This window comes from Kryptolebias marmoratus, linkage group LG22, assembly GCF_001649575.2.
Source record: "Kryptolebias marmoratus isolate JLee-2015 linkage group LG22, ASM164957v2, whole genome shotgun sequence".
NCBI classification, from domain to species: domain Eukaryota; kingdom Metazoa; phylum Chordata; class Actinopteri; order Cyprinodontiformes; family Rivulidae; genus Kryptolebias; species Kryptolebias marmoratus.
In genome coordinates, this window is record NC_051451.1 from 26,475,728 (window position 1) to 26,487,702 (window position 11,975).

Consider the following 11,975-nt stretch of genomic DNA (forward strand, 5'->3'; position numbering starts at 1 on the left):
CTGTTTTGTTTTACAGCATTAATAAAAAAACGTACAGTCTGATCTTTAAGGCACACGAGGGAGGAAGTGAACATGCTTTTTGTGAAGGAATGCATATCGCCCGCCAGAGTTTTAATCTAAGAGCATCTTCTGTTGATTTATAACCGTTTAGATCAAATCTTGACAATAATCTCCTGCCTGATGCCGCGATCAGAGAATGTGTACCGCTCGAGTTAAAGCCATTTTTGTGTTTGCTAAGTGGATTAGCTGTGGTGGCGTTAGAGACGTACATCAGAAGATTACTCCCTGAAAGTTTCATTAAAATCCGTTCGGTGGTTCATGAGATATTTTGCTAACAGACAGAGTTGACTCTGACAGTGACTTGGATGTGTTAGGGACGACTCTCAGCTGCTACCAGCATTAAATTAATAAAATTATGATATCATTAGAAAACATGAGCAGATTTTCTTCACCTTTTTCCCATTAAAGGAAGAACCAGTCGGACATAAAGAGCCTTAATAACGAAGAAGCTTCCCCAGGTTGTGTCGTTCATTAGAAATAAGCTGTCAGACTGAATGAAGACATTCCTGCTCTGATCTTACACATCATGACTCATGTCTTTCTCTTTGTCTCATTGTTTTCATCCTTCAGTAAATTCTGGGGGGGGGCTGGAAGTGCGCCCCTCCCTGTATTAAAGAGTCTAGCCATTTGCTGATCAACGATTCAGGACATAATTAAATGACACTTGAGCTCACCTGTGAACCTGTGAAATGTGGAAATCTGTTAAACTGATATTCTGTTCTCCGAGAACCAAAATACAAAACAGGGTTAAAGTTAGAAAACAGAAGATATGAAGGTTTTAAGAAAAGAACCAAAGCTTTGTTAATGAGATTCTTAGTTTACGTTAAGCTCCTTGTGTAAGTTGTAAAATAACTGCTTCATATTTAAGAAAAATGGAAATAAAATGACACTATTTTGAATTAAAACAAACTCAATCTGAGCAGGAAAATAGAGCAGCACAATTAAAGGCCTAGCATTGCTTGAAGCGATGCATATCGCCCGCCGCCTTACACGTCAGAGTTTTAGATCATCTTGTGTTAAGGAATGACGGAGTTAGGTGTTTTAGATCAGAATATGTGTTGAGGATGACTCTCAGCTACTACCACAGCAGATTTTAGCTCAGTGTCTGTAAAACTGACAGAGTTAGAACCGTGTTCGTGTTTTCAGGGTCAATTTTTTTACTGTTTCAGGACCACAGAAGTCCCCTGTCCTCCTGGTCCTCCTGGACCTCCTGTTTGTGGCTTTTAACACATCTGCCCCAGCCGGCCGGTCTGATGGAGGGTGCGTGGGGTAGTCGTGGTGCCACCCCCCACCCCCTAACTGGCCCTCAGACCGCCTAATGGGATGGCTGCTTTGGTGGGGGGCCCCATTGTTTCTGGATGTCTAACCCTGAACCCCAGTTCCAGCAGTTTGTTCTTGTCTGTCACCAGCCGCCTGCTATAAACCCAGCGTTATCTGCAGCGTTAAGTGCAGCCACAGACGGAGGGTCAGCTCAAAGCCGGGCAGCCGAGACGCCGCGTCCTGCCTGGTCCCACCGCGCACAGGAAGCAGGGCCTGGTCCCCTCCGTCTGGGCCCCCGGAGCCCGCCTCGGCCAACGACGCAGGCGCTAATGCAGGGAGACGCTCGGGCAAACGACTCTCTAATTTCCCCCCAGGACCCGGCGATCCCAGCGGCACTTGAGAATCAGACTGAGGATTTGTCCTGAGTGATTTGTTTTGTCTTGTCTCCCCGTGTCCTCGTCCAGTTCCTTCACTCAAGTTCTAGTTCTCTGCTCCCGGCGCTGTGGACGACACAGATCTGGGGATTTTTCCAAAGGAGGTGTTGAAGGAGCAAAACCCCAAAGAGGATACAAGTATTTAGATTCAAATCCAGAACAATTAAAGGCTTAAAATTCCTTGAAGGAATCCATGTCGCCCGTCGCCTTTTCACGCCAGGGTTAAAGTTTACATCATCTTATGTTCTGACTTTTTGAGTCAAACTTAAAATAACATCATGCCTGATCTGTTAGTGCTCAGATTATATGTTGGGGACGACTCTCAGCTACTACCAGGCCAAATTTGAGCTCAATATCTGGAAAGTTCACTGACGTGTTGCCTACAGTTAGCTGTGGCAGCCATCTTAAATTGAGCCAATAATTAATTCCATTAAAAAGCATCCAGTGGTTCATGAGATATTTTGCTAATGCTGCAAACAAACAGGCAAAAACATCCCCTCTCGCCTGTCCTGATAAATACTTGTGAAAAAAAGCAGAAGTTCTCATCAAACACTAAAAAACAAACAAGAAATCAGTAGTTTTCCATGCACACAATTAGTTATAAGTCATCGAGGATGAGCGGCAGCTTTTTATATAATGCTTAGTTTCTAGAAGGAGTTAAGTCATTTTATGATCCCATAATCTAATCATCTGCTGAAGGTTTGAAGCTCAGCCTCGCTGCGTCATGATTGCAGACCTGTTGCTTAATTCTCCTCCAGCAGGGCTTTAATTTGGTGACTAATAATCGCAGCTGAAACCTTCAGAAGACGAACTCCCAGAGATGAAGCAGTTCGGCTGATATCTGACTGACAGACTCCACAGGCTGCTCCTCATCATTTTCAATCCCTCCTATTTTATATTTATTTAATACAGATTTACTGTTACAGTGTTTGATTTTGTTTTTCCTGCACAGTTTTTGCAGAGTAAGTCCTCCTGCGTGTTTTAGCCGTTCACATATCAGAAACGTTCGGCTGATTCAGGAGATGGCTGCTGTGACTTTTGGTTGTAAAAAAGTCACTACATGATCTTTTAATTAAAATTTCAGCATGAAATATTAAAGCCAGCCTCGTTTGCTTGTTAGCAAAACATCTCATGAACCATTGGATGGATGGATTTTAATGAAACTTTCAGAAACTTTCGCCACAGCTAATTGACATTAGCCATCATAATAATAAGTATAACTCTGTAAATTGCACAGATATTGAGCTAAACTTTAATGTGGTAGTAGCTGAGAGTCATTCTTGGTGTGACATTTTGCAATATGGCAACTTTTATACTTTTCAAAAATACACTGAATTCTCAGCAGTTGTTTCAAAAACATCCTTTTTAAATTCTGCTTCAGCTTCTTTGGCTGCTTTTAGCTGCTGTTAGCCAGCCTTTTGCTACCTTTAGCTTCAATCTAGCTTTTTGTTACTTTTAGCCGTTCTTGTTCTACTTTTAGCTGCTGCTTTCCAACTTTTCGCCAACTTGATGCTACTTTAAGCTTCAATTTAGCCTTTTGCTGCTTTTAGCTTTAACTGTTTCTTCTAAGAGCTTTTAGGTAGTCTTGTTTTGTTGCTTTAAGCTGAAGTTTTGCTTCTTTTAGTTTCAGTTTTTCAGCTGATTTCAGCAGCTACAGAAAATGTGATGTTTTTTTTGTTAAATTCAGATTTAACTCCATCTGCTCATGAAGAACAGTTGAACAGTTGAAACTGGTTTTATTTATTTATTTTTTTAACTCTCAGCAAAAAGACCAACACAGAGCTCCTAAAATATCCCATCTTTGATTTTTAAATCATCTGAGATCATAGTTTGCTGAAGAGCGACTCCTCCAGTCAGGCGGCTTATTTTTAGGTTGAGTTGAACTAAATATAATCCTCTCCGGTGGTTCATGACGGCTTCACACCGAGATGATCCATGATGGGGTTTCCTTCTCCGCCACAGCAGCAGGAGGATGAGGAGGATGATGATGATGATGAGGAGGAGGAAGCGCTCAGGCTTTAAAAAGGAGGCGCAGCATCCAGTGGCTCCACTCGGAGCCCAGACTGGAGCCTGAGAAGGTACCAGAACTTCTGACCCATTCCCTCCCGGCTCACTTACAGTTCGGTGTTTTTTTAAGGAGAAGAAAACTAAAAAGTTCATTTTTAATGATTCCTCTGAATCCATATGTTTTTTTTTTTTTCTTAAGGTGCCAACAGCGGATTCAAAATGACTATTTGGTGCAACTCCTGCAGAACCTGTCACGTGAGCTCCCCGTGCGCACCTCTCCACCAGCGCGAGGATCCCCGGAGCTCGCTGTGCAGGAGGTTCAGGTCAGTGGCGGCTCCGTCCGCGCCGGGTTACAACTGCTCTGTTAGCAAAATATCTCACGAACCAGCGTGCGGATCTAAATGAAACTTCCAGGAAGTAATCACTGGATAAAAATCTACAACTCATTACCGTGTGGACGCAGCCCGTTTCAAGATGGCTGCTACAGACAACTGAACTTAAAAAACACAAAAATGGCTGTAACGCAATCAGTTTTATAGATATTGACCTACATTTTTGTGTGGTTGTAGCCGAGACTGATCCCCAACATATATTTTGAACGTTCAAAGATTGCGCAAGATATTAGTTGAAAATTTTGCCATTAACTTGTTGAAGTCAGTTCTGTCTGTTAGCAGAATATCTCATGAATTTTAATGAAACTTGTAGGAAATAATAATTTGATGTGCCTCTATAACTGATAAACTTTTGGAGCCAATCCAATTCAAGATGGATGCCACAGATATCTGGCCTTAGAAAACACAAAATGGCTATAATTCAGTCAATTTTACAATTATTGAGCCAACATTTTGTCTAGTTTTAGCTGAGAGTTATTTACAACACATACTTCAAGCGCTCCTCCTTGCTCAAGATCTTTTAATTAAAATTTCAGCTTTGATTCTTAAACCCAGCCCTGTTTGTCTGTTAGCAAAAAATCTCTTGAAACATTGGATGGATTTTAATGAAACTTAAAGAAAATAATCATTTGATATACATCTACAACTGATTAAGATTTAGAATCGATCTGATATCAGATGGCCACCACAGCTAATTGACATTGGCCAACATAATAATAGGTATAACTCAGTAAATTGTACAGATATTGAGCTAAAATTTAACGTGGTAGTAGCTGAGAGTCATTCTGAGTGTGACATTTTGAAATATCAAGGTTTGACCAAAACGTCTCCGTCGTTATGACCTGGAAGCTGCCAGGAATCCTAGACCTTTAATTTCACACAGCACACTCTTTCAAATTAAAAGGACCTTGATGAATGAATGTTGAGTGTTTTTCTTCTGTGGGGGTGTCTGTGTTGTGTGACGTGGGGGAGCCCCTCTTTATCAGGCAGTAAAGGGAGCAGGACAAGCCCAGCCTCTTTTCTTTTTTTTCCCTGTGTGAGTGTGTGACGCCCACGCTGAAGCTCTGGCAGCTATAAAACCCCTCGGCTCTCCATGGGTCCACACAGATACGGATCATGCAGACCTGTTGTATCGAGAGCCCACATCTCTGCTCTGAGCACGACCGGCGCTCGCATCAGCTGTTTCCATAGGAACCCAAACTAGAGTGGCTCAGTTCAGGCCTTCTCTTCTTGCTTTTAATCATTTATTTTTGAACACTTCGGGCATGAAAGGGGAGCGAGCGTTGCTGTAGGTTTCCTCTCGTCTGCGTTTCTCCCACCTCTGACCCCAGCGATCATGGTCTCCCACAGATCCACCAAAGGAGCCTCCAAAGCTCGCAGAGACCACATCAACCACGAGATCAGGAACATGCGAGCTCTGCTTCCCATCTGCCAGGAGGACCAGGAGCGCCTGTCCTACCTTCACTCCATGGCTGCCATCTGCACGTACATCCGGAAGTCCGTCCTCTTCCAGGGTAGGCTTTCAAACTTCATTTCCTGTCATTCTTCTACAGATGCATCTCAACACGTTAGGTTATCATCGAAAAGTTGGCTTATTTCTGTAATTCTATTCAAAAGGTAGAACTCAAACATCTAGAACAACGCTGCATCTTTCAAGCATTTATTTTTAGTCATTTTGATGGCAGCTAAAGAAAGACCATATGTCTTTCTTTCTTTAATGGTCTCATGAAACAAGTTAGTTGAAGAAAGGATTTTTAATCCAGAAGTTCTGTTCTGGTGAACAGTGTCCACGTACTGTGCAAGGTTCTGCATGAATGTGGAGCCCATCAGCCTGCTGAGGTGTTCTGGAAGCTCATGTTCCTGTGATCGTGGCCTTCAGCTCATCTGCATTGTTGGGTTTAGTCTCTCATCTTCCTCTTGGGAAAAACAGATCCTCTGTGGGGTTTAGGTCAGACCAGTTTGCTGCCAGTGGAGCTCAGCGATACCAGGGGCTCTTTAAACCAGGTGTTGGGACTTTAGGTGACAATTTCTTCTGCTACATCAGTGGTGTCCAATCCTGGTCCTGGAGGGCCACCATCCTGCAGGTTTTAGGCGTTTCTCTGCTTTGACACACCTGATTTGAATGACTGAGTGATTAACAGGCTTCTGCAGAGCTTGAAAACCTGCTAAAGAGCAGATAAACATCTAAAACCTGCAGGATAGTGGCCCTCCAGGACCAGGATTGGACATCTCTGTGCTACAAGAAGAGCTCTGAGATGTCCAGGTAGACAACTGCGCTGATAAAACCCAGTGAAGCACTCCTTCAGGTAACATGTTTCACCAGAACATCACTGACTGGAAGCTTCTCCTCCAGCAGCTTGGATTCTCTCCAGGGTTCTACAACCTGCGGCTCTGGACCAACACATGGCCCTTCAGACCCACGGAAGTGGCTCCTTGTAACTTTGACCAAAAACAACACAAACCTGAGTGATATTGAACATTTAGGTAGATTTTGTGGCTCAATGCAAATGATATTTAGTAGGAGAGTTGTTAAAAATGGCTCTTGAATCGTAAAAGTTGCAAACCCCTGCTCCAGACTCTGGAACCTTGTTGTTGGACCAACTGAGCAACAGTTTGGTCCTTTTTGTCTTTAGCTCAGATATGAGACACTTCTGATGTCATCTCTGGTTCAGGAGAGGTTTGACAGGAAGACTGGATCGAAGCCAGCCACAGCTCTTCTTGTCAGTTTTAGATAAAAGTCTAACTTTCTGAGGAATTTAATTTATGGTTTTCATTAGCTGTAAGCCATATCATCAGAATGAACAGAAATAAAGGCTCACACTGTGTGGAATGAGTCTTTATAACATATGAGTTTCACTTTTTTTGAATTGAATTACTGAAATAAATGAACTTTTTGGATGATATTCTAATTTATTGAGACGCACGTCTTTAATTTGCAGTTGCACTGCGCTGCTGTCGGGCTCAGTGAGAAGTTATTTAAGAACCGATCAAAAAGCAACAGAAGCAACAACCTGCAGAGATGCAAACAGGAAATAAAGCTTCAACTCCTTTTATTCATAAGGGCTCCAGGCGGGGGAAGGATCTGACTGCTGTGTGTCGTATGAGGCCTTTCTTGAAGCGCTGCACGGCTTCATCCTCGTCTCCACAGCTCAGGGCAGGCTGGTCTACGTGTCTGAAAACGTGGCTGAATATCTTGGCCTCTCCATGGTGAGTTTTGTGATTGCAGCATATATTTAAGTGTTGCTGCAGGAAACTGAGCTTGCTCATGCAAAAAAATCTGCTAATGTTCCAGGTAGATGTGCTGCAAGGAGACACTTTGTATGACTTGGTGGAGCGCTCCGATCTGGATGTTGTTCGAACAAATCTGGATTTTGAAAACAACTCGTCGGCAGGTAAAGTTAGCAGTTAGCGTTAGCTGGATTTCTTCTGTCACATATAATAAGAATGTGGTGCAGACAGGAAGAGTAAACTGTAAAACCTGTGTATTCGAACTCCAGCGTTACTTAAAGAGCAAACTGCTGTTTTTCTTTCTTCAGAGAGGAGCTTCGTGTGTTGCATGCAGACCTCCAAGGCTTTTAAGTTGCAACACAGAAGCTGCTGCTCCATGCTGGTCAGAGGGAGCTTCCAGTTCTTCATTCGGTCCTCCCCAGCAGCCTCTCGCAGCCCCGAGCCTCTGTTCGTGGCCCTCTGCAGCCCCACGGTAAATCGCCTGGCGAGCAGCACCTCTAATTTCTGTCTGAGCTTCAGCAGCGTACATGGACTGGATATGAGCTTCACTCAGATCTCAGAAAGGTAAACTCACACTTCATCTGTCAGCAGATAGAAACAGAACGACCTCATTACGTTTACTGACGTTTGGACGGGTTTCTTTTCAGCGTTTTATTCCTCTTGGGGTATTCGTCGGAGGAACTGACCGGCAGGTCTTGGTACAGTCTGGTTCATCCTGAAGATTTGTCACTGGCTGCGGATTCTCACAGGAGTTTAGGTAAGAGCACAAACCACATTTATTCAGCTCACAATGAGCGCTTGAACTTTAAGATGCTGAGTCATCCAGAAATTACTTTTCATCAACAAAATTAAAGGCCTAGCATTCCACAAAGGAATGCATATCACCCGCCACCTTTCATGCCAGAGCAGACTGAGATCAGCTTCAGTTGAGAAATGACGAAGTTGTAGCCGTTTTCTTTAAAACCTTGAAAATAACGTTATGTGATACGTGTTGTGAATGACTCTCAGCTTCTATAAGATCAGATTTCAGCTCAGAATTTTGTAAAATTGACAAAGTTTTGGCCTTTTCTGTGTTGGCTGATGCTGATTAGCTGTGTTGAAAGATATTTTGCTAACACTTTTGCTCCACCTTTCTGAGTCCAGAATAACTGAAAGTTATTTTATTATTTGTCCAGTACAGGCAGATGAGGGCTTCCAGGTGGAGATGGTTTTGAGGCTCCAGCGCAGGGATCTGTCCTGGACCTGGATCTATATTCAAGCTAACAACGACTGCGAGTGTCAGAGCATCAGGTGCACCAACTTCATCATCAGGTATGATGAACATTTTCACCAAACCTGAGCCGACACACTTGGCTTCGAAGCTTTCCTAACACATTTTTGTGATGTTGCAGTGAAACCGAGGCCAGATTTCTGCAGAAGAAGATCAGCAGCAGCGCCTTCAAGCCGTCACCCGGGTCAAATTATCCAGGCTTTGCTCAGCAGGCGTCTCAGAGTCCGAGCTACGCTGCTAAAGGTTGCAAACGGCAGCGGACGTTCAACAGTTGTAGTGAAGAGCCAGGCGCCGGAACAAGGAGGGAGTCTGAGCAGGACTTTTACTGTGTGCTGTGCACCCCCTCCCAGGATGACAGCTCCCCTGCTCCTTTGGGTGGTAGCCCTGATCTCTTCACCCCTCCCTACAGCCCCACCTCCTCCAGCTTCTCTCCACCGCAGGAGGAGCTCCTGGTAGACGTGCATAAACACATGTCATCTCCTGAAGCATCTCCCTCTTATTACTCCTATCCAGCCGCAGGGCTCACCTGCCACCAACCACCTGTCGACTCCCTCCCCAGAACCACAGAACAAGCCTTCAATGACTCGCCCCCTCCCAGCTCTCCGCTCCCCTCCTCACCTCTGCACTTTGATTTTCCACCTTGTTCCTCAGAAGCTCGATTGGTTCCAGATTGTCTTTCTGTGTCGGAAATGTATGAGGTTCCAGTGGAGGGTGTCTCTCTGCACCCAGAGGACTTCGATCTTCTCGAGCAGCCACAAGGGGGCGGTCTCGTCCAACTGCAACACGTTCCCCATCAAGAGCTTCTCATGCACTCCAGTCTGCTCACGCCGCTCCAGTCTCCTGTTTCGACGAACCATTACAGCGAGAGGGAGCAGGAGGAGATCAGCATTCTGGCCCAGCAGATCTCCTCCCTGGCCAGCAGCTTTGACCTGCACCACACCCTGAATCTGCTCCAACCAGCTGCTTGTGACTGGCACCAGGACCATGAGCCGCTCAGTGGACACGACTCCATGTTCGAGAGCCTTCTTAAAGATCTGAGCATGGACACGAGAAAAAACAGCCCGAGCATCGTTCCCTACAGCCATCAGCCTGGTTTAATGAGCAGATCCCATCAGTCGGAGCAGGAACTCCTGGACCTGTTTGAAGACGACTCCCTGCCTGAGGAGCAGTTCTGCCCGGGTGGTATCTCCATGGATCCCTTCAGCTTGCAGCTGGGACACCATAACCTGAACACTGGGTTGCATCAACTCAACCACTGCATGCAGAGTCGCCTCCAGCAAGGTAACCTCTTCAGGAACTGCTTTCATGTATAATAATAACAAGCTGTTAGTTTTAACATTCACTCATTCTTCTGTGTCCTTTCAGACGGACTTGCTGAAGAAACCTTGTATTGAAATAAGTCTGTGACTTACTGTTCGACCACTCGTATGACATATTGTCAGGACAATCTTCCTACACTGGATTCAAGGAAGCGTGAGAGCAAAATGGGCCATCTTTAAGGTAGTATTGACAAGTTGGCAAACTGAAAGCCTCCAGAATGTTTCACGATGTTCGCGGGGATTCTGAATTTCCTCGCTCGAGTTGCAGAGGTTTGCCGTCCTCTCGTGCAAACTTTGAACGTGTTCAAAATATTTGGAATAGTCACAGAGTTGATGCTGGTGTCTCGAACCTGTATCAAGGGTCCTAAAGCTGTATTTTGACAACTGAACGGGAACTCTCTTCTGGTCTAAAAACCACACTGATAAATACAACCCCAATTTCAAAGATGTTGTGAGTTTGTGTAAAATGTAAATAAAAAAAGAATGCAACGATCTGCAAATCTCATAAAACCGTATTTTATTCACCGAGGAACATAGTAAACATGGCAAATGTTGAAGCTAGATAATTGTTCCATTTTCAAAAGAATTTGGTAGCAACTCATCTCAAAAAGTTGATCCAGATGTTTCCCTCTGTGCAGCATCTCCATCCGTCTGTAAACATCTGGACCTGAGGCTGTCCCATTCTGTCTGTTAAACAGTCTAAAACCACTAATGCACCCCCATACCATCAGAGAGGCAGGCTGACCGCAGAACAGTTCTCCTCTTTGGTCCAGAGGAGACACATCTGTTCACATCTGGCTTCTTCTTATTAGTGCCAATTTCAATTGTGAAGAAAATATGGGTCTATGAGATTTTTTTAAATCATATCGTTTTGGTTTTATTTACATTTTACACAACATCCCAACTTTGTCAGAATCGGGCTTGTAATAATTATCATAAAACTGGTCCAAATCTGCCTGTCTTCATTTCAGAAGTGAACTGCAGCAGATTAAACCTTGAACAGGTGGACAGACGTGGCCAAGAATACAGTTTTGCAAGCCATGCACATAAAAAATAAGTCGTAATTTTCAAAAAATGCCTTCTCAAAATGCAGCCACATAAAGAATAAGGTACTTTGTTAAAAAAATAAAATGTTTTCCAAGAGCTACACAATAAAGTCGAAGTATATTTTTCTTCTAAGTGACCACAGTTTACTAATGAGCACTTTACCGATGTCACTGTCTACAAGAATCTTTTATAAAACAAGACGCTTCTAAACGGATGAGCTTTAAAATAATCATCAGTTCTTGTGTGGTTTTTGGTGCCTTAAAACTTTTAAAGAAAATTTCTGGGGGGTTTGTTTTTTTCCTCTTTGAATTGCTTTGAAACTGGACAAAAGGGTAAAAAAGAACCTTAAATACAACTTCAGTAAACCAGCTGCAAGACAGGAAATGATTGTAAAAGCAACACCTACCTCAGTGGTACAGATGAATCCAAGTTGGACTTATATTCTTTAATTGTATTTATTTGATTTTGGATCAACTTTAAATCTGATATTGTTGTTTTCAGCCACAGTATGAGTCTTTTGCTTTACCCTGGATGGTACTAAATCTCTGTATGTTTGAATGTTCAAAATTTACTTCAAGTCTTTTAAATGTAAATAAATCAAATGAAAAACGAACCAAGCCTTATGATTCCTTTCTTTCAAACAATTAATTGTAATTAAAGTCTTACCTCTTTGAACTAATTTCTGTGAGAAAGTTCTTATTTGTTCTGCTTCCAGTATGTTTACCAGCTGCTGTTTGAGGCTTTATGGAAACTGATGAAAAGAAACCAAAAGATCAAAACCAAAACAAGGATCTAAACACTCCTGAGATCTTAAAAGTCCTAACTACACCAAAATGATCTACTGTGTATTTATTATTTTACATAAATTTTCTCTTGATGATGCGACTGTGGCCTCCGAGTCGACAGGTCCCTTTGGTCCAACATAGATTTTTACATATTGTGGCTGGTCGGGCTGATG

General features: G+C 43.4%; 1 protein-coding gene across 2 annotated transcripts; it reads left to right on the forward strand.

Moving 5' to 3' along the window:
- The first annotated feature begins 5,280 nt into the window (after nt 1-5,280).
- On the forward strand, nt 5,281-11,624 carry npas4l (neuronal PAS domain protein 4 like). 2 transcript variants are annotated; one of them, XM_017424248.3, is made up of 8 exons: nt 5,281-5,667; nt 7,215-7,360; nt 7,446-7,545; nt 7,690-7,945; nt 8,029-8,138; nt 8,557-8,692; nt 8,773-9,932; nt 10,017-11,624. In XM_017424248.3, exons 1-8 carry the CDS (start codon nt 5,490-5,492, stop codon nt 10,043-10,045), a joined length of 2,115 nt encoding a protein of 704 aa, XP_017279737.2. In that variant the 5' UTR covers nt 5,281-5,489; the 3' UTR covers nt 10,046-11,624. The 2 variants fall into 2 exon arrangements, with proteins under 2 accessions (XP_017279737.2, XP_024863405.1); XM_025007637.2 differs by lacking the exon at nt 5,281-5,667 and adding an exon at nt 6,311-6,459.
- Nucleotides 11,625-11,975: the final 351 nt, after the last annotated feature.

Bases quoted from the DNA above. Each gene is read 5' to 3' on its own strand.
- npas4l (XM_017424248.3), top strand. From the start codon at position 5,490: ATGGTCTCCCACAGATCCACCAAAGGAGCCTCCAAAGCTCGCAGAGAC. The intron at 5,668-7,214 runs GTAGGCTTTCAA...TTTATTCATAAG, and splicing joins GAAGTCCGTCCTCTTCCAGG to GGCTCCAGGCGGGGGAAGGA. The intron at 7,946-8,028 runs GTAAACTCACAC...GTTTCTTTTCAG, and splicing joins TTCACTCAGATCTCAGAAAG to CGTTTTATTCCTCTTGGGGT.